The following is a 22,354-nucleotide window of genomic DNA, read 5'->3' as shown; positions in this document are numbered from 1 at the left end:
TGCACAGTCACTTGTACAGTCTTGCACTACTGTGCAAGGCAGGATTGCCTGAATTTGTCAACAGTTACCAGATGATGGATAGAGGATTTTATTTTTTAAGTATTATTTTTATAAACATAGGCAAAGGTCTGGAATTTTATGGCTGGAAGGGATCATATGGTCTGTCATCTTTATTATACAGATAAGGAAACTGAAGCCCACTGAGAATCAGTCCTTTATGAAGTCACCTGGTTGGTAGTTAGTGGCAGAACTAGGCTTCAAAGCCAGGCCCTCTACTGCTTAGTCCAGTGCCACTCTGGGAGTGGGCTTCTGGCTTTTCTGTAATGCTAAGTCTTCTTCAGTGTTTTAGAGATAAAACACTGACCAGGTGAACTTGTACATGCAAAGCAGATTGCATATATGTGTGTATGTGATTTTATAGGATGAAAATTCAGACTGCTTAGAGGGAAACCACATCCCACCAGCTCAATGAAATGACTCATTGGATGCGGATAGAAGTTAACTTTGCAAAATGGATTTCTTTTCAGAGTTGTCTGATGTCCTCTGGGCCATGCTAATGCGTGTGGGCCTTCGTGTGGACACAACCTATGGCGTCCTGTTGCTGCTCCCTGTCATTGCTCTCTTTGCTGTTTTAACAGTTTTCATCCTTTTGATCATGGAAGGGCTTTCTGCATTTCTTCACGCCATACGCCTCCATTGGTGAGTGTGAAATTTAGCTTTGGAACTAATAGTTTAAAAAATAATCCCCACAAAAACCTAATGCCAAATTTAGGCGAGTTTCTTCTCTTCTGAACTTTGGGATATGTATTCAAATTCTCTGGGTTACTATTGTATCATCACTGACAATAAACGGAAGTTTATGCTTGCAGAATAATTACATATGTTTCAAATGTTTGAGTACAGTTTGGGTCTAAAGAGATTTCTTTCTCTTACTATAAAGTACTTCTTATGCATCTCATTTTTTATAGTATATATCAAATTACATATTTGTGTATCCGGTTACCTAGGTGGAGAGAGAGGTTCTTCCTTGTGTGTTAGTAAGAACTCCTGTTATGGTAGTGTGTGAGGTGGCCTGATGTGTTAATGTTTCTGTTACACATTAGGAAAGCCAAAGCGGGTAGGATTTCATCTAAGTAAAAATATTTATGTCAAGAATATGCATGGAATGAAGCAGTTTCAGTATAGGAACTTTTATTATTTTTTAAAAATCTAGAGCTGTTTTAAGAACCATAGGAAATGTTTTCATAATTTTCCAACTTTCTATTAACACATGGACTGTTTCTTTTTTAGGGTAGAATTTCAGAACAAATTCTACATTGGTGCAGGCACCAAATTTGTTCCTTTCTCATTTCACCTACTTTCATCGAAGTTTAATAACAATGACATGGCATGATTGTACTGCTGTAACCAACAAGTTTTCAGATTTATGGAGAATTATCATGTTATAGAATTTCACTTATATCAAACTCATGATAGGAAAATTCCCCTCTTCATTGATTGCCTTATAATATAGCCAAATAATTCTGTAATATATACCTCTTCCTCATATGTTAAATATTTTGTAAAGTTTACCAATTTCAGAAATATAAATTTGATTTTTTTTTTTTTATGAGCAAATATCAGTTAATGCCAAATGTTATGTTAATGTTATTTTTACAAATTTAGGATTGGGGGAGAGAAGCCAACTTTGAATGGCAAGTTGAAATTGGCCTTAAGATATTTGATTCCTTTTCACCTTATTAAAAGAAAGAGTTATTCTGTCACTAAAATTGTCATAATATTTTCCAACAGTTGAAGTGAAGCATTTTTTTTTTTTATTTAATGACAGGAAATCAAAAGATTCACATTTATTCTGCTTTATTAAAAATATGCAAACATTTTTTATCATATGCTACTGAGAATTCCAAATAGAGGATTGTTTCTACAGTTTTGTCTGTTTTAATAATGGGGAAAATGGGATAAAATAACATACAAGAAATGGTTATGCCACTTGTATATTTTTTTAAAGACTCTTAACCTTACTTAAACAAATTATGATAATGATATGTTTTGAAACATAAACTGTATCCTGAGCCTTAAAACCCAGTGTGACTCTAGAAGATATATTATGGATATGAATTGAACTTAATGGTTTATACTAAGTGAAGAAAAGATGAAAAATAGATTTTGTATATTCTTATAACAAAATATAAATAAGGTATTTTACCATGACAAAATTACATCTCTCTCTGAGAACAGTATAATAACCATTTTTACTTTCTAATTCTGAATAAAGTTCTGATTATTATATTTAGAGTTAACCTTCCAAACATGATTTAGACCAACTGAATTCATTCTTATTGTCACTTATTTACAATTGTCAGCTTATATTAATCTATTAGACAGTCGGATTTGAATGAGTTTGAGTCCTATTGATTTATTCTGTATTTTTGGAAATTATGTTCCTTTTTCATATTCTATTATAATTGTAGGTAATTATTTTCAAAATGAAATTTAAAGTATTTTCACATTCTTATTTTGAGAAGCACCCATACAATTCGTCACATAAAAAGACCCGTTGTCGTCATACTCCTTCACCCCATTTGGTGGTAGACAGTTTAATACTTTCATTACAAGCCAAAATAAGGGAAGCAATGAATGAAACTTAGCTTTTCAGGTAATTCCAAAGCCTGTTTGCTGAGAGGCTTGAACTGAACATCATGTGACATAGCTGTGACTCTAAAATTAAACCTTTTTGTTAAAGATTCTGTATTGCTGCTTGATGGTATGTTATATAAAACTAGTTGAGAGTTTTTGCTCTCTGTTAGGTGAATGCAAAATCCAAGTAATGCTGTCCAGGCTTCAAACTTGCTTTTCTGCCTGTAGCTGATATCACCCCAAAGTTGTCATTTCTATTACTTTACTCAAAGGATCTGTTATAATAATGATGATAACTAATTCATCCTTTAGAAATCCAGGATTACAGGGCAGTAGTAACTGACATACAGTATTAACATAACAATGTTAACAGGACATAAAGTATCTGGTAAAATTCTTTTTTGCTTCCCCCACTAGTTATTGTCATGGGGGCCACTTTTTAGTTTTAATTAATACCTCTGTTGGCATATAGAACACAGAGTGGAGTCACTTTTCAATCAAAACTACCATGTAATAGTTATATAGAAATGAATTAATAACCATAACTATTGGGAGAGAAATTTCTGAAAATATAGTTTGATAATGTCTTTTAGGTATCAGGAGATTTCTATTCATTATAAAGTGTTGGTTCCAATGTAATGTTGCCGGAGAGGTTGCTCTGTTTTGTTTTTGCTTTTAAGTTATTTTGTAGAACTTTTATGTATGCAGTTTGAAGATATACTTTATTTCCTTGATAGCAAATATCCTGGGAAAAAGTGGCTAGTTCTTTGGATGATGCTAAATACCTGTTTATTTTCCTAAAGATAAATGTCATGATGGCCACATTTTTCCTTTTTATTCAATTTACTGCCATTAGTTAATGGAGTCCTAAAATAAAAACCCAAGAGATTTCTTCAGTAAATTAAAATTTGATTTTCATCTGTAAGGATGGAGAATTAAAAAGTGGCCCTGTGACCAAGGGTGTTCTGATGGGAACCACTGTAAGCTTTGTGGACTCTCCATTCTCGACAGTACTTTTTAAAGGATGCAGCTTTCACTGAATGCTGCTCTGTACGCATTTCCCGTATGGGTATTTTGTGACAATATTTTGGTCTCATTTTCAATTTGCAGAAGTTTAAGGCACAGAACATCTATAGCATAGGGTTAATATGATATTTATGAATTAAGTATTCAGATATTTTAAGGCCTGATTCACTTTGGAAAACAAAATAATTTCTACAACTGTTTTGCAGTCTGTGCTTAAAAACAACACATTTCTCTATGAAAAAAATGTTTAAAGGCATATTTGTTTGTGTGCCATGTGGTATAGTTCCACCAAGGCCATTAAGAAATAAGGCAGTTAGCAGTAATAGAGTTTTCCTTCAGGCAGGCCATTGAGGCTGAGTTTGGTTTCGAATTTTAAGGACTAGAACATTCCACGTGTTCCTTGATGGGAAAATCCAGCAAGAACCCTGTAAGCTGAGGGCCGCCTCAAGTCCCAGAGGGGATGACAGTGAACAAATTCACCTTTGGCTCTACAAATGCATGAAAGGACATATTTGTACCTTCCTGTCAGGATGGAACTTCTTTTACTAATGAGAAATAAACCTATATATTTTTTAAACGTGAGTGTTTTGCTTTCTTACCACCCGGCCAGGCTGAAAGCCTGAGAACTTGGCTCCTCCTCCTTCCCCGACCCAATAGGCATAGGAACTTGTCCCGTCTTGGGACATTAATCGCAGTTTATTTGCCCTTCGGACGGACGTCGCTTGCTTCCAGGGGGCCGAGGGCGGAGACCCTGCCCCTGCCGCGGCCGGCACCGAGACCCTGGTCAGCCCTGGCCCCGCCCCCTCGCGGGCGGGATGCGCGTGGCGGCCTCGCGGGCGGGGTGGCTGAGGAGCCGAGCCCGGGCGCGCGCCTGGCGCTTACAGGAGGCTCGGCGCCCACCGGGGTCAGCGGGCGTTTGCCCTCGGTGACCTGGGCTGCCGGGGTCAGCCCTTCTCCCCACGCAAGCGGCAGCGAGGCTGGGCCCGCGTGTGCGGGAGGAGGCCCCTGCTCTTCTCAGCGAGCCGGCCGGCCGCCCTGCGGGGTTCCTCTTTAGTGCTCGCGCGAGCGAAGTGCGGGGCGCGCCGGGGGACTCTGCGGCCCACGCCCGGGAGGCGGCCCGTGGGCCTTGCGGCGGCCGTTTCCTGGACGCCCGTTGCTAGGGGCGGCGTTGTCAGGGACGCCGCTCGGGCGCTCGGCTCCCTCTACCCGGACCGGGTGGGCCTTACGCGGCTCCATGGACGACCTGCGGGTGTTGTGGATGCGCGACCGCCTGTACACGGCCTTTGGCATCACAGACCCCCAACTCTTCGAGGATCTGCTGAGCCGCGACGACGGCGAGGCTGAGGACATCATCCTCCACTTCCTCAACCAGACGAGCGACGAGGAGGGCGCCTTGACGCTCTTCTTCTACCGCACCGTGGTGCCGGAGGAGGTGGAGCTGGAGATAGGTGAGTGGCCCTGGGCGGGAGGGCACCCCTGGAACCCCTCGAAGGGACTGCAACAGCCCGCCGCGCCCCTTGCTTCCGCTCTCGCGCTGCGGCTGCCTCCCTCCAGTCCCTCCGGTTTGAGGGGCCGCAGACCCCGCCCACCGTCGGGACCCCGCCTTAGGTGCAGCCCACAAGCATTTATTGTCCATCCCATACAGGCGCAGTCTTAGGAACTGGGTGAACAGGGTGTCCCACCACCCCCTGCCCACTGGGCAAGACGCCTTGAATCAGTAATAGCCACAAACCCTTACTTAGCACTTACTCTGTGCCAGGTGCTGTTCTAAGTGCTTATTTCAATTCATTAATCCTATGAGGTAGGTGTACCATTAGCCCCATTTTGCAGATGAGCAATTTGTGGCACAGAGAGGTTAAGTAACTGCCCCTAGGTCACGCAGGCAGCAGGAATCAAAAGAATAGGGGGTCCCTGTCCAATGTAATATTTGTGTAGAGAATGGCCCAGGTACTGGGAGGGGCCCTGTCGTTGTGATCTTCTGGCTAGGTACAGAGTCTCACAGAGATGGAGGGAAGCAGTCCTTTCTGTGTTTGTGAGGTTCCCCATATGCTAAAACTAAAATGCCAAAACGAAGTTTATTAGAAAGTGACAGTAGATACTAAATGTTTGCATTTAACATGACCGTAGATATTAAGTGTTTGCGTTTAACATATTAGCACTTTAAACACTAAAAATGGCAGTGGTTGGCTGCTCAGAACGCTCTGTGGAGGTGAAGCCTTAGCCAGATGGGGCCCAGGACTGAGGGACGGGCTCCGTATGCCAGCTCTGAGCCAGATGAGGACGGCACTGAGTAGTCTGGGAGACCCCAGGCAGGTGCATAATTTATGTATTCATTGTAGGACAATCTGAATCCACAAAAACAGCAATAACCCAGAGAAATGACCACAGTAACCTTTTTTTGTGTGTGTGCTGTATGACATTTAGTTCTTCTTCCATGCGAGCATCGCCATTGCAGCACCATTTGTTGCATTTTTGTTTGTTCGATTTTTTGTTTGTTTGTTTGGAAAGGGCATGGGCTGGGAACAGAGTAGCCTTTTAAATCTAACATTTCAGCCTTTTATTTTTTTCCCCAGACTGGGACTTTATATTATAACAGGACCTCAGATTTAGACATTTTTATTATCACCGAAAGAAATTATGAATACAGATTTACCAATAGGCTTCAATATTAAACATCTACACTTTCAGTAATCCTGTTTTTTGTGCTCAACATCAATATCTAAATCTGTATCTGTATGTATATGGTCTATGGAAGTGATGCAAACCTCTTTGGACCTCTGAGGCCTTCTGTTAATATGTGGGTAGCTAATTTCTGCTCTGTGTATGCTGGCACATGTTAAATCCAGAAGTCTTCTGGCTGGGTGCCCCTGACTTACGCAGAAGCAGATTTCAGTCTCAATTTAGAACATCCTCCTCCTTCATCCTTAGTCACTCCAGAGGATGCTCATCAACCCCCTGCCAGCTGTGACCTGTGTTTCCCCTCCTCTTTCTCCTCCCCACCTCTGTGACTCTGTCACCCGCCCTCCACTGAGAAGGCCTTCTGACCCACAAAGATGCTCTTGAATGTTCCATTGGACCCTTTGTGGGCTGGGGGGTGGGGTAGGCAGGCCCATGTCCCCACAGCCCTCACTTCTTCCCCTCCCCTGGTCAAGATTTCTCTCTGATCCCAGCAAAACAGTGTTATGAATGAAGACAAATAGGTTTCAGTGAGAGTGGTCGTGAGGAAAGGGCAGCATCTGCACTAGCAGCAGCTAGTCCAAGATGCTCCCTGCGGATAAATACATATACACTGTTTCTTGAAATAACAAAATGGAATCATACTGTGTATATCATTTAAAAGCTTGCTTAATTTTTTTGAATTGCCCAAGGATTACTGGAATACGTGTTCTTTTAAAAATTCACATAACAGAATTATATAAAGTAAAAACGTAAAGGCTATCCCTTCAACCCTAGTCCTACTCCCATTTCTGTATGTTACCACTATTGTTATTTTGGTGCATATACTGCCAGATCTTTTCCCATATATCTATCTACTTGTGTATGTATTTATCATCAATTTATTATCTCTTTCTATATATCTGTCATCTATTTATCTGTCTGTCTATCTATGTATCTATGTCTTTCTTTGTATAATGGCATTCAGGTAGATAACAATAATATATATGCATACAGATAATTCCTAAATAATAAATAAGATCATTCTAAGCATATTATTTTGTGATTTCTCTCTCCTGCCCTCCCCCCAACATAGTTTGGAGATTTTTTTTCATGTCTCTATCTATAGATTCACCTAAATTTTGGCGTTCTACCTGTATATATATATACACACACACACATTGTATTTTATTTACCCATTCCCTAATTAATTGGGCATTTAGTTTTTCATAGTATTTCATTCTACAAACACAGTGACAGTGTACATTGATCTTAGCATACTTTGTATAATTCTGTAGGGTAGCTTTATAAAAGTGGCATTCTTGGGTTGTGGCCCTGTGGCTCGGTCCTGCCTAGCTTGTTCTCCAGAAAAGCTGCTGGCACACACCCAGCTATGGCCGAAGAGGCCTGTTTCCCAACATCCTCGCCACCGCTGATTCTCATCAATCTTTGTAGTCTTTGCCAATCCAGTAGATGAAATGTGGATGCACTTCATTATTTTAATTTCCATCTGGATAATTAATGGGGAAGTTGAGCAGCTTTTGATATGCTGTGGGCCATTTATAATTCATCTGGGCTGGTCTCAATGATGTGAGTTTTCTTGGGCCTTTTTTCTCTCGGCAGAACTTGCATAAGCCTTCCCTGTCCTTACCCCAAACTGTCTCCAGTACCTGTAATATTCCAAAGTCCAAACCTGCCTCGTGCATGACCCATCTGGGCTCCAGGGGAAGCAGTGAAAACATGTGTCTCATGCAGTGAAGCAATTACATTTTATATTTTCTTTCCATTTCTGTGACTCTAAAGATGTCGAGTTACCTGTCCCATCCGAAGAGGAAGATGAGGAAGAAGAGGTTGTGTCTCAAAAGAGAGAGTCTGTGGATAAACCTCCAGGTGTGGCATTGCAAGGGGCACATGGGAGCCTGGGCTGGACGGAATGGAGAAAGCCTTCTCCGCAAGCAGAGTGCTCACCTTCCCAGACTAGAATCGGTTTCTACTTTTACCTTTACAAAGTTAAGACTTGGTTTCATGTACAGAGGGGGACATGCTGGGTTGTACATAATGTAAAAACACCCTTTCAGATAGTATTCCAGCTGTTTGGAGAACAAATGGTCTCTACTGTATTTTGTAGAGAGGCTTTTACTCTGCCACCCACAGATGCTATTTCTTTTAGAAAATATCTGAGGTACAATAGGGAAAAGATGTACTTTATTGAGGTGGAATTCATGTAACTCCAAATTAACCATTTTTTCAATGAACAATTCAGTGGCATTTAGTACATGCATGACACTGTGCAAGCACACTTCTAACTAGTCCCAAAGTATTTCCATACTTCAGAGTTAGACCCATTAAGCAGTTTCTCCCCATCTCTACTCACCCCAGACCCTGATAACTACAGGGTAGTATCTGTGGAGTAGTACCTGTCTCTAGGGAGTTATCTGTTCTGGACATATAAATGGAATCCTACAGTATGTGACCTTTTGGGTCTGGCTTCTTTCATTTAGCCTCATGCTTTGGACGTTCACCCTCTTTGAGGCATGAAACAATACTTCATTTCTTTTGCCATAATACTTAAGTCAAGGACTTTACTGATATTTGGTTCAAGTGTTGTCAATTAACTGTAACTACTTAAGGATGCACAATGACATGTCAATCTTTTGCTGGCTTTAAGTAATTTCTCCTGTAATGATTCACAAATCTTTATCCACATGTTCTGTCCCTGTTCCCTAGAGCAGTGATTCTCAGTGCCCTCCCCTCAAGAGGGGACCTGTGCAATGTCTAGAGACATTTACGGTGGTTGCAATAGGGGAAGGGGGACTGTGCTGGAGGCCAGAGATGTTGCTAAATGTTCCTGCAAGGCACAGGAAAGTCTGCCCCAACCCCAGCCCAATAAAGAATGATCCAACCCTAAAAGATTAAATATATTATGATGTATTCTTGAGGTACAATATTATTTTTTCCTTCGCCCATTTAAAACATACAGAAAGTTGCAAGGAAAATTATAATCGTAACATACAATCACAGAATAAAGTCTATTGATGTTACTGCTTCCACTTTTTTAGGTTTTTCATTTTTACCCGTATAGCTATAAAATTCCCAATTTTATAATAAATTATATATAGACCTAAAAATTCTAGCTATGCTCAGTTTACTCCCTGCTTCTGAATCATTAACTCCTAAAAATACAAGATGGTGTAGCAAGCTGTACGGCATTTATATTGGTATAATAAAAATAGCTTTCAAAAAAAAAAAAAAAAGATCCAACCCTAAATATCATTGGTGCCAAGGCTGAGAAACCCAGCTCTTGGTCATCTGCAACAGCAGCAGAGCGTAAAAAAAAACTTTTCTCCCATAACAACAGGGGAAAAAGGATTTTTGGTGATTGTTGGTAATAAAGATTTAGTCATCTTTATTTTTTTATCAGAAGAATTTACTTGTAACCAAAATGTAATCCCTTCAGTAGTAAGGCTTGGGGAAGAGAATGTAAGTTTAGAAATAAAGGACACCCATCAGTGATAGGGCCTGTCTGCGTTGGTCTTGGTGGAGGCAGATGGTGCTTACTGAGACTGTCTTAGGTGTACAGTGTTTTAGGTGCACATTATTTAGACAGTAAATCTGTGAATAAGAAAGACTTGGGTGGGAGTAGGCTGCTTAGATTGGAAGGACAAGGAGGTCCACCCCAATGAAGGAAATTAACTTAAACTCCAAGTCAGTATTTCAGTGTATTTTCAGACTGAAAGATATTACTGGGTGCTGAGATAATGTTGATATTGCTGTTTCTAGACTATTTCCATGTGTCAGCCAATAGGCCACGTGTTTAACGTACCCCATGCCTAATCCTTACCAGATCCTGACCCGTGTATGTTATTGCCCCCTACTTTATAGAGAGCAGAGAGGATTCAGGTCCCAAGCTGATTTGATTCCAAAGCCACCCACACTGCCTTTCTCAGGAGGAGCCAAACTGTCCAGGGAACACTTCCCCCACCGTGCAATCACCAGACTTGTCAGAACCTCCAAGGGCTGCAACTCGGTATCCTGGGAGTTTCCAAGCCTTCACTGGTAATAGAGAACTCGAGAGACATTTTATTTAGATTACGTTTCTTTTACTCCCGGACAAGTTTCATGTTTCATAGTGAAAAAGGAGTAAATGCTAACATGTTAGACACAATTCTCATCATAATGAAAAAAATCCTTTGAAGTAAAAATCTCAGAGGAGTCACACATTGAACACACATGCGCACATTGAATTTCTGATTGTGTTCCTGTCAAAAATGCAATACAGTTATCCTCAATTATTATGTAAGTCCAGGCTATATAGGATTCCTTTGTAAAAACTGTAGGTACAGCTTTTTGATCTTGTGCCTCCTGCATGAAATGTGCTATTGGACAAAATACAGATCTGGTCTTTACTGTAAGAAACCTAATTTTCTGATTATTTCATCTCACACATGGAATGATGTTTTGCAGTGAAGAATCTGCAGCCAAGAAGCAATTCCATACGTCAAACTTCAATCAGTGCAGATGAAGAAGATGTGGCCAGGGAGCCTTCAGACACACTGCCTGTTAAAGTACGCCTGGCTCCTTCTCCTCTTTGGGCACCTAGTGGAATCCAGAGCCCTCTGATGGGTCAGGGGAGCTGGCATGGTTCATTCAGGGAATGGAAAGTATAGGATCCTGTGCTTGGGGGTCCCCAAGACCACCCTCAGGATGGATGAATCACTAGGAGAACACCCAGGGCCCAGAATAGCAGGCGGTTATGCTCACCGTTTACGACATGAAATGATACAAATTAGAATCACCCAAAGGAAAAGGTGCATGGGGTGGAGTCTAGGAGAGAACAGTAAACTTCCCAGCTCTCCTCTCCCAGTGGGATCTGAAGGGACAATGTTCAATTCTCCCAAAAATACATGGCAGTATACAACCAGGGGTGCTCACCTGAGCATCCAGGGATTTTGGGGGGGGGGGCAGGGGCGGTGTCAGCCACATAGGCTTGGAACACCCACATGACTCAGAAAACCCATAGTTATTTCCTAAGTCTCCAACCCCACCCCAGAGATCACACTGATATGGCAAGGCCTAGGGGCCCCTGCCAAACTCATATTGGGAGACAGATGACCCGGCATGGCCCAGGGCCCCAGGTGTAGAAATACACCCTTACCAGGATATTCCAGGAGCTTAGTGGTTACCTCCCAGGAGCCGGTCAAGGGCCAGAGGACCTTGGGAATGTGCCAGGTTTCAGCAGCCCAGGCCTGCCGAGTTAACCCTTTACTGCACAAATCCAAAGATGGAGCTCAAAGCTATAACGTAAGTGTTCAGCCTGGCCTGTGCTTAATGAAATTACACTTAGTTGCTCCAGCTGCTTAATTGGTTTGTTACAACTTACAGGCTAGCAAAGCTCTATCTGGGCTTTTTCCCAGGTCAAATTATTCAAGACTTGGCTGTTAGGGCCAGTGAATAGAAGAGTCAGGTTTTGCATCCAGAGCCTGGTTGTGCTCAGTGAGAACTGCGTTGTGGGGAGAGCTCAGATGTACTCGAATATTAGGTTCTCTGGGTGAAACAGATCCATTATCTTGGTATGACGTGTTTTGTTCCCTGTGTTTCAGAAAATTGTTAAACACATCATGGAAAACATTTATCTCCATGTGGTTTGTACGCCTGTTCCAGAGGAGTTTCTGGGCCAGAATGTGGTGTATTTTCTCAGAAACACAAAAGGTAGATTTCTGTGTGTGCATGCATATGTGTGACTCCTTTCTCCCTCTTTTAAGTTTTCTGGAGATATCACTTTTTATTAACATTATTGTATCCTTAATTCGATATATAACAATTAGAGGAAGATTCAAAATGACTTGACCCTGGTTAAGACGAGTTTTGGTGAGTTTTCTTTGCCTGGATGCATTCTTTAAAGCATAGCTGCTGCTCAGAGGAGGTCAAGTTCATTCCTTCCGGTAACTTGGGGGATGCTGTTGGTGCTTTCCTGCAGCACTGGCTAGTCCTGGCCGCTGCCTCCAGGGTTACTGCTCACCTCTTCTCTTCTCACTCCAGCCCTTTCTCTGCCATATTCAATTCTGGCTGACTCTCCGCTCTCTCCCTATTCTTCTGCCCTTGCCTCCTCACCTCCCTGCTTGTACAGATGTGCCTGTTTATATTTTAGGACTCACCTAAAAATTCCAGAACAGACATTGTTTTATTGATGCTATTTTTTTTTCTTTTTCTTTTTTTTAACTTTGATGACATTTGGGTCAGGACCTCATTGCTAGGCACTGAGTTATTCCCTATCTTGTTCCTTCTAAGTATGGGAACAGTAAATAAGAAAAAGGATCCAAATGCAGCCTCATGGTTGCTCCTGGGCCTGTGATTCCTTTGACAACTTTCTTTCAGAGGAGCCGGTTTTAGTGTGGTGCTTCTATGTCTGTATTGACCCTTGAATACTTGCTAACTGTCCTTTATAATGACATTAATAATAAAATTAGACTTGGACTGGGAAGCAGATGTATTTAGTCTGAGTCTAACACTGTTCATTTTCATTATATACATTATATACATATATATTATATACCTATATATTTAACTTTTATAACACTAAATTTGCCATCTTAAGTATTTTAAGGATACAATTCAGTGGAATTAATTAAATTCAGTGTGTGCCACCATCACATTACCAAGACATTTTTATCACCCAAAACAGAAAGTCTGTATCCATTATTATATATTTTTTCTTGTGATTTTATTTTTAATTTTTTGTACATGGGCAGGCACCAGGAACGGAACCCGGGAATCAGGCATGGCAGGTGAGAATTCTGCCATCGAGCCACCATTGCCTGCCCGTGATTATCTTTTATTTATGTCAATGTTAAGTGAAGAAGTGTTCCATATAAAGAAACACATTAAGCAAGTAATAGTGCCTGACTACCCAGATTTGGCAAAGACATGAAGACTGGAGCTTATGAAATAATTGCTTCAGCTTTTGAATTTGTAGTGTTTCTGTTCTGTTTCCCAACTAGATTGAGGAAAGAGTCCAAGTAACCATTAAAAATGTTTACTGTGGCGATTGATTTTTAGTCGGGTAAAGTAAATACACATCAAATCCAACCTTGTCAGAAGGGCAGACTGTTACCAAATATGTCTTTAAAAAACCCAGGACCCAAAATATACTTTGCCAATGAATTGGGGAAGAGGAGCTGAACAGTGGGGAAACAGGCAAAGCAAGGCATTCAACAGACACTTCTAGACAAACCCCTACTGGTTTTATTCTTGTCCAGTCAGATTGCTTGATATGTGCGGTCCTTGTGGGCTGCTTGTGCTAACCCAGGAACCAAGTGGGTCAGCATTTATTTCCGTTTGTCAAAGGCCGAGGGATTCATTGGATTAGGATGTAGCAAGTATTCCAAGCCTGTGATATGAACATCCCTTTTGTAGCCAGGAAGAAAGAAAAGACTCCTGTCCACTTGTAAATGCTGACTGTTCGCTGTTCTTCCCCCCGATCTTAACTCTCTGAATCTGTTCCTATTTAGAGGCAGTCACTGAAGCTTCCGACATGAAGGAAGCTATGGAAATAATGCCAGATACCCTGGAGTATGGGATTATAAATGCCAACGTGCTTAACCTTCTGAAGAACATTATTTGCCAGGTGAATATGGACAGTAGAAGAAATCTGAGAATTTTAAAGGTTAAGGCCCCGATTCCTTTATCTCAGTGAATGCATAGTTGGCAGCTCAGCTGTGCCAGGCTTATACTCAGGAGAGGTGGTTAAGGAAATGAGAAAACATATAAACAAGGACATATCAGGTAAAGACAAGTGGAGGGAGGAAAACAGACCCTGGTAATGCTATAGAAACCGGCTGAGTGTGGAGGGTGGTAGGGGAAGGCATCGGCCTGCCCGAGGTGGCAGCTGAGCTTTCTTCACAAAAGACCCCAAGGAGCCGGCCGAAGGCTGACTTTGTTAAGGATGTTATTTGGGAAATGGAACAGGGAGGGTCTGAGAGGGTCAGGGAGGGCCCATCCGAGATGACACTGAGCTGAGACCTGACGGAGGTGGAGGTGTGGGGCAGGTGGGCCTCTGGGAAAAGGGGACCTCAGAGAAGACGCGGCAGCCCTGGAGAAAAGGCGGGAAAAAGGCGCGGAGGGTGCAGGCGCCAGATGGCGCAGGAGGCGGCTTCTCGGGTGATTCGGCCCTTCGCCGGAGAGATGAGGAAGCCGCAAAAGGAGGTCGGAATCACCTAGGAGGGAACCCTGGGCCAGCATGGACGTTTAGAAGAACTATAGGAGTGCCAGAGAAAGCGAGAGCCCCGGGAGAGCTCAGCCTGTGGAAGAGCGGGGAGCAGCCTCCATTGCTCCGCCTGTGGCTCCGGCTGTGGACACGCGGCTGCTGAGGGGTTGCAGCGCGGATTCCAGGCCTGGGCGCGCAGGGGCAGCCTCGCCCCCCGCAGGCTGGGTTTAGGGTCGAGGTTGGTCGGGGGTAATCCCTGAGTTCCCCGCGCAGGCGCGAGCTTCGGCCGCCTTGGCAGTGACTTCCGCCGCCTTGGCAGTGACTTCCGCCGGAAGCCGGGAGCCAGCGCACCCCTTGCAGCCGGATTCTGGGTGTGGCGGTACCAGAGGGCCGGCTGCAGGCCCTCGCCTAGATTTCGGGGGCAGCGGCTCCTGGCCTCACATTAGCATCCCTCAGGACCCAAAGAGCCAGTGCACTTTTTTGTTTTGTTTTGTTTTGCCTTTCTCCTTTTTGTGTTTTTTTGGTCCGGTGGATCCCGGAGGGGCTAGCACCAACTCTGGCCTAGGTTTCCTCGTGAATTTCGGCAGTTTCCAGCTTTCCCGTAAGAGACTTGGAGAGGCAGTGCACCTTCTTTTTCTGCCTTGTTTTCCTTACCCCCCCCCCCCCCGTGAGTGTTTCGTGTATTGGTTTCTTTTCTTCTTTTTCTTTATTTATTGAAAATTCTCTTGGTCCCGTGAACTAAGGTGTGGGAGAAGTAGACTTCTAGAGTGACCCCAACATAATACTCAGAATGTTCAGTTCTCAACCAAAAAGGAGACGGGAAAGTATGGGCCAGTTATTTTATCCACCAAAAAAATAATTTGCTGGAAACCAGCATTACTCTGATACTGAAGCATGATAAAGACATTACAAGGAAAAAAAATTATACACTACTTTTCCTTGTGAGTATAAATGCAAAAATCCTTAACAAAATGGTAGCAAACCAAACCCAGCAACATATTAAAACAATTATATACCACCACCAAGTGGGATTTACCCCAGGAATGCAAGGGTTGTTCAATGTCTGAAGATCTCTATGTAAGATACTACATAAATAAAATAAAGGAAAAAAAAAAGACCTGATTATCTTTATAGTTGTAGGAAAAACTTGACAAAATTCAGCACTCTTTCCTGATAAAAACACTCAGAAAACCAGGAATAGAAAGGAACTTTCTCAACATGATAAAGGGTATTTATGAAAACCTCACAGCTATCATCAATAAAAATCACTTGTTATAGTTGCCCTATAATGAATAGTCTTAATAGGAAATTTTAAAAATTCCATTTTTAAGAGCATCTAAAAGAAGAAAGTATGTAATAGATTCAACCAAGGGTGTGAAAGACTTGTACACTGAAGACTACAAAATATTGCTGCCAGAAATTAAAGAAGACCTAAATAAGTGGTAAGGTATCCATGTTCATGGATAGGAAGAGTTAATATTGATAAGATGTCAAAGCTACTAAAAGCAAACTAAGGATTCAATGCAGTTACTGTAAAAACAGCCTCTTTTGCAGAAATGGAAAAACCAATGCTTAAATTCATATGCAACTGCAAGGGGCCTTAACTAGCCTGAATAATATTGTAAAAGAACAAAATTGAAGGATTCACATTTCCTGACATCAAATTGTACTACAAAGCTACAGTAATCAAAACAATGTGGTGCAGGCATAAAGATAGATAAAAAGACTGATACAAGAATTTGAAGTCCAGAAATAGACCCATACATCTATGACCAATTAACTTTTGACAATGATCTTAAGTACACACAATGGAGAATGAATGTTTTCCTCAACAATTGTGTTGGGAAAGCTGGATATCCACATGCAAAAGAATGAAATTAGACTCCTACCTATATAAAAATCAACTCAAAAACGGATCAAGGACCTAAATATAGGCACTAAAACTCTTCGGAGATAGCATATGGACAAATCATTATGACCTGGGATTTGGAGACGGATTTTTAAATATGAAACGATAGATAAACTTAACTTCATCAAAATTAAAAACTTGCACATTAAAGGAAATTATCGAGAAAGTGCAAGGACAGCCTGTAGAATGAGGAAATATAGTTACAAATCATAGATAAGAGCTTAATATCTAGATTATATAAAGGACTTTTACAGTGTACAAGGGTGAACTGGAGCTCAAGGCATTCATCCAGCAGATATTTATAGAGTGCCTACTGAATTCCATAGCAGTGAACAACTTAGACAAGGGCCCTAGCTCATGGAGCTTACATTCTAGCTAAGAAGATCGATATTAAGCAAGATAAATGAGAAAATATATAGTATGTTAGATAGTGATAAGAGTTAAGGAGAAAAGTGAAGCCAAGAAGGGGCATAGGAAATGTTGTCAGGGGAAGGTAGGGCTTCTGTGATTTTGGATAAGGTAACCAAGAAGACCTCACGGAGAAGTCTTCTGCAACATCTCTTGCTAGGTTTATTTCAATTGCCTTCTAATAGGTCTTCCCATTTTTCTTGCTCTCTATGCTACATTCTCCATATGCCATTCAGAGTGACCCCTTAAAATACAGGAGTCATAGGCATGGAAATGGTAGGAAGCCATGGGTCTGGATGAAACAACGAAGGAGGAGAAAGTAGATGGAGGAAATGGAGGTAGGAGGCACACTAGGGGATGAGTCATGCAGAAACCAAGAAAAGCAGGCACTTCATGAAAGAAGGGGATGGCTGGTTGTGGTGTAGGCTGCTGGAGATTGAGAAGTCAGATGCAGGGGAATACTGGGTTTGGCCGTTTGTGACTTCCTGAGAGCGGTGGATGATCTGGATCCAGTGGATGTTGGTGGGAGTGAGCTGAGGAGTGAAAGGGAAGAGTTTCACTGAATGAATTTGGTCAGTGGTGCGTTCCCTGTTGAACAGCCTGTATGTGATTTTTCCACCCGAGTGCTCTTGTTCATCTGGATAACATCTTTTATGGTGTAGCTTCAAGAACATTGTCTGCTTTCTTAAGCAAATTAAACTTTTCATTATAAAATATCAAAATGTTACATGATTAGTTCTTAAGGGTTGCATGCATTAGGTGACTCCCAGTTTATACAATTTCTCTCAGTAAGATATGTTGTTAAAAAAAAACCTTCTTTTTCTCTGTTTGCAAAAGGAATAAATGCTCATTGTAAAAACTCAAATATTACAGAAATATATAGCCTAAAAAGTGGAAGCTCCCTATAATGCCCTCAGTCCACCAGAGGTAGTCACTTAAAATCCTATAGATGTCCAGCCATGTCATAAGGATGAATATACCATAATTTATTTATCCAATGATCTACTGGTATATTTTATCCACCATTTCTTAGTGTTTACAGAGGTTGCATCACTGTTTGGTCTGCTGTTTTATTGAACCAGAAGACTTTGGTGAGCAAATCAGTTTTTGCATTTGTTATAGTTTGCTAGCTGCTGGAATGCAACACCCCAGAGTCAGATTGGATTTCAATAAAAGGGGATTTATTTAGTTAACGTATAGGTCTTCAGAGGAAAGGCAGCTAACTTTCAACTGAGGTTCCTTCTTATGTGGGAAGGCACAAGGCTATCTCTGCTGGCCTTCTCTCCAGGCCTCTGGGTTCCAACAACTTTCCCTGGGGTGATTCCTTTTTGCATTGCCAAAGGCCTGGGCTGAGCTGTGAGTGCTGAGATGAGGTATGCTGAGCTGCTTTGGTGGTGCTATATTGAGCTGTCTCATTTAAGCACCAGCCAATTAAATCAAACATCATTCACTGCAGCAGGCACGCCTCCTAGCCAACTACAGATGTAATCAGCTACAGATGAGATTCACATGTCATAGGCTCATATCCACAGCAGTATAGCTAGGCACCTTCACCTGACTGAGTTGACATCTAAATCTAACTACCATACCATTCATTACACTCAACATTGTAATTTTGACTCAGTCCTCCTCAACAGAAATTATTTTCCCAATTGGGTCTTTGGTGGTCTCCTGGATTGCCACATGCAGTGTTATTGTCAGCCTTATCCCTTTCAAACTCTCTGTGGCTGTCGGATTCCCTTTGTCCTCTGATCTATATTGGCTGTTGCTGGGTTGGAGCTGGCTGAGTTATGACTAGGAATAGCAAAAAAGCTCTCATCTGGCAAAAATCTCTCATCTGAAGGGTGAATGTGCATCTTGACCAAAGAAGAGAGCCAAAGTTAGCCCTGAGGAGTGGCAAACGGTGAACAGGAAGCAATCAGGAGTCAAAGAGATTAGAAAGAGGAAGTGTTCTGGGAAGAGGGATGAGGCCAAGGTTCAATGCATTCTTCCACTTTCTCATATTTAGGGATTTTCAAAATTCTATCTCCAACCTTCTTTTATATACACCTCCTGCTGGATGATTGCCTTCAAGTCCATGATGTCAGAATATCTAGTATTCAACAGTAGGCACACATCTAGATCTTGTTTTGCTAAATGCATTCTGACCTTCAAAATAAACACATCCAGAGTTAGACTCAGTATGTTTGTTCTCCAAACACACTCTTCCTCTGTTATTTTCTCCTAGCCAGGGTTAATGGCAAGGTCAATCAGTTAAGCCTCGCAGCTGTGAGATTTACAGTGTTTGACTTTCTAGTGCCCTTAGTTTTGATTCCCAAGTGCCTCCTGAATTTGTGCCTTCCTTCCCTCTTCTCCTGTCACTGCTCCAGGTTAGGCCCTTGTCATTTCCTGCTTTGACTACCCAATCAGTCTTCTAACTGGACTCTTCTAACCTTTTCCCCCATCAATATGTTATGTTGTCACCATCATTTGCAAGCAAAGACAGGGTCTTGCTTTCCTCTATTTAACAACATCTGAAGGCTGCTTATTCTCTACAGAACAGCCCCATTCCTTTAGCTTGGAGTTCATTCTGGCGTCATCTTACATATCTAGCCTCTCCTCTCATTCCTTCCTTCCCCGTTCTCCACCCCAAACACATGCTTTATATTTCATCTAACTTAGAGGAACTGCCATTTCCCAGACCCCCTGTGCTGGTACATATGTAGTTTCTCCCCTCTCAAATACCTTTTCCTTCTATTTCTGACTTTAGACTCACACATGCCTTTCAGGGCTCATTCATAGATCTCCTTATCTCCTCATTGTTAGAAAGACTGATTTCCTTCTATGCATTCCCAGAGTAGAGTGTGCCCTTGTTATGGTGCTTTAGATGAGGCCACTAGGCTTTAAGCATCTGTACAGAAATTTGGGGCAAGCACCATTTATTCCAGTCATTTTCAACTGGGCCAGTTTTACCCCAGGGCACATTTGTCAATGACTAGAGACATTTTTGGTTGTCACATTTAGGGAGGGGATGCTACTGACATCTTGTGGGTAGAGGCCATGGATGCTGTTTAACACCCTGTACCACACAGAACAGCAGCCCCTTATTCCATAACAAAGTGTCATCCAGCCTAAATGTCATAGTGCCAAGGTTGAGAAACTTAATTTATTCAAAACACATTATTTCAGTGCCTTTTCTATACCAGTTTCTTTACTAATGCTGAGGATTTGCAGATGAACAGGCTGTAAAATACCCTGAGTTTTGAGAAATTTAACATCCTAGAGGGAGAGTTAGGCTAAAAATATGTCAAGGAGCTATAAATGCCATGATGCAGATAAAACATCTACTGAAGGGGATGGCAGAAGGTAGTGGTGTTTACTTAGGAAATGGTGATCAGCAAAGGTCTGGGGAGGTGGCTGTTTTGGTTTGCTAGCTGCCGAAATGCAATATACCAGAAATGGAATGGCTTTTTAAAAGGGGAAGTTTAATAAGTTGCAAGTTAACAATTTTTAGGCCATAAATATGTCCCAATTAAAGCAAATCTCTAGAAATGTCCAATCTAAGGCATCCAAGGAAAGATAACCTTGGTTCAAGAAGGCCAGTGAAGTTCAGGGTTTCTCTCTCAAGTGAGAAGGCACATTGCAAACACAGTCAGGTTTCTCTCTCATCTAGAAAAGCATGTGGCAAACACAGCATCATCTGTTGGCTTTCTCTCTTGGCTTCCTGTTTCATGAAGCTCCCTGGGAGGCATTTTCCTTCTTCATCTCCAAAGGTTGCTGGCTGGTGGACTCTGCTTCTCGTGGCTATGTTGTTCTATTCTGCTTTCTCTGAATCTCCTCCTTTCTCCAAAATGTTTCCTCTTGTATAGGATTCCAGTAAAGTTATCAAGACCCACATAGAATAGGTGGAGACATGTCTCTAATCAAGTTTGATACCCACGTCAATTGAGTCACATCTCCATAAAGATAACACAGTCAGGTTTCCAACCTATAGTACAGATGATGCCATGTTTGCAATGTGCCCCTCCATATGAGAGAGAAACTGTGACTGCATTTGCCATGTGCCTTCTCACTTGAGAGAGAAACCCTGAACTTCATTGGCCTTCTTGAACCAAAGTATCTTTCCCTGGATGCTTTTGATTGGACGTTTCTATAGACTTGTTTTAATTGGGACATTTTCTCGGCCTCAGAACTGTAAACTAGCAACTCATTACATTCTCCCCTTTGAAAGCCATTCCGTTTCTGGTATATTGCATTCTGGCAACTAGCAAACTAGAATAGATTTTGGTACCGGAGAGTGGGGTGCTGCTACTGTTTGCAAATACCAAATATGTTGAAATGGCTTTTTAAATGGATAAGGGGAAGACTCTGGAAGAGTTGTGAGAAGGTTGATGGAGAAGGCCTAGGATGTTTTGATTCTAAAGACACTTCTCATGAAGGCTTAGATAGAAATGAGGCGTGTGTTATTATAGACTGGAAGGAAAATGAGCCTTGTTTTAAAATGGCAGATAATTTGGCAAAATTGATAAGTGGCTTTGGCTGGAAGGCAGATTTTAAAGCCATGAACTTGGATATTTGGCAGAAGAGATCTCCAAATTAAATGTGGAAAGTGTAGCCTGGTTTCTCCTCACAGCTTATAGTGAAATGTGACAGGAAAGAGATGGCTGAGAACTGAACTCTTGGGTACAAAGAAACCAGAAATTGATGATCTGGAAAATTCTGTGCTTCTAGAAAGAGAGACCTCAGAGAATAGTGCCCCACATGGGGTCTTGGCCAAATGTGAAACCAGTCAGCCATTTCAGAGAAAGCCAGGACTGGACATGGAATTGTTCAGGAAGGGTTTGTGGAAACTCCTTATGTCTGATGGGCATGATCCAAGGCTACTGCATAGAAAGCCAATGAGAGTGCTGTAGGACCTGTATAAACAGAGCCGCTGCCAGTCTAGAATGGGGGGTTCAGAGAAGGGACACACTGGAAGAAAAATAACTTCAGAGGCAAAACCATGGAGGCTGAGATCTGAAGTCAAGAAGCCTTGGGCCAGGAGAGCAGACCCACCCAAGCGCGTGAAGAGGGTGAGTTTGCCCCTCTTGCAGTGGAAGAGTCAAGCGGCCTCAGGTCTTGGAGAGGGTGAAGCACATTCCTTGGGATTTGGGGAGAGGCTGGCTGCTACCACATGGAGGGGTTGAGCATGTGCCCCTAGGATGGCAGAGAGCCTGGGTGCAGCCCCAATGCTTGGAGAGGGTGGAGGCGAGAAAAAGGTGGTCTCCCCAGTGTCCCCCAAGATTGTATTCAGAGAGAGGCAAGCCACTGTGTAGGCCCTTGGAAAGGGTGGGACTTCAGCGCTTTCAGAAGCCCTGAAGATGAATGATTCTCAGAGTTTGAAATCTAATGGACTTTGCCCTGTGGGTTTTCGAAACTGTATGTGTCCAGTGACCTCTGTGTTCTTTCCTCCCTATGAAAATGTGGATATGTATCCTATGAATGCTCCTCCTTTGTATGTTGGCAGCAAGTAACTTGTTATGAGTTTTACAGGTCCA

The 22,354-nt window shown here is 42.2% G+C and overlaps 2 protein-coding genes across 10 annotated transcripts in view; both read left to right on the top strand.

Annotated features, from left to right (window-relative positions):
* Nucleotides 1-4,240, top strand: part of ATP6V0A2 (ATPase H+ transporting V0 subunit a2) — a 43,246-nt gene extending 39,006 nt beyond the window's left edge. For 2 of the 5 annotated variants that reach the window (XM_077159599.1, XM_077159603.1), the window contains 2 exons: nucleotides 528-699; nucleotides 4,041-4,240. In XM_077159599.1, the coding sequence (XP_077015714.1) occupies nucleotides 528-699; nucleotides 4,041-4,212 (344 nt within the window). In that variant the 3' untranslated portion in view covers nucleotides 4,213-4,240. Of the gene's footprint in view, nucleotides 1-527; nucleotides 700-1,290 lie in introns of all 5 variants that reach the window. The other 3 variants (XM_077159601.1, XM_077159602.1, XM_077159600.1) reach the window with 3 other exon arrangements.
* A 570-nt stretch (nucleotides 4,241-4,810) lies between these two features.
* Nucleotides 4,811-22,354, top strand: part of DNAH10 (dynein axonemal heavy chain 10) — a 194,076-nt gene continuing 176,532 nt past the window's right edge. For all 5 annotated transcript variants that reach the window (XM_077159595.1, XM_077159598.1, XM_077159596.1 and 2 more), the window contains exons 1-5: nucleotides 4,811-5,111; nucleotides 8,122-8,208; nucleotides 10,783-10,883; nucleotides 11,919-12,027; nucleotides 13,827-13,942. In XM_077159595.1, the coding sequence (XP_077015710.1) occupies nucleotides 4,898-5,111; nucleotides 8,122-8,208; nucleotides 10,783-10,883; nucleotides 11,919-12,027; nucleotides 13,827-13,942 (627 nt within the window). In that variant the 5' untranslated portion in view covers nucleotides 4,811-4,897. The remainder of the gene's footprint in view (nucleotides 5,112-8,121; nucleotides 8,209-10,782; nucleotides 10,884-11,918; nucleotides 12,028-13,826; nucleotides 13,943-22,354) is intronic.

This window comes from Tamandua tetradactyla, chromosome 5 (genome assembly GCF_023851605.1).
Source record: "Tamandua tetradactyla isolate mTamTet1 chromosome 5, mTamTet1.pri, whole genome shotgun sequence".
Lineage (NCBI taxonomy): Eukaryota > Metazoa > Chordata > Mammalia > Pilosa > Myrmecophagidae > Tamandua > Tamandua tetradactyla.
Note: the sequence above shows the minus strand (reverse complement) of the source record. Positions and strands in the feature narration are given on the sequence as shown.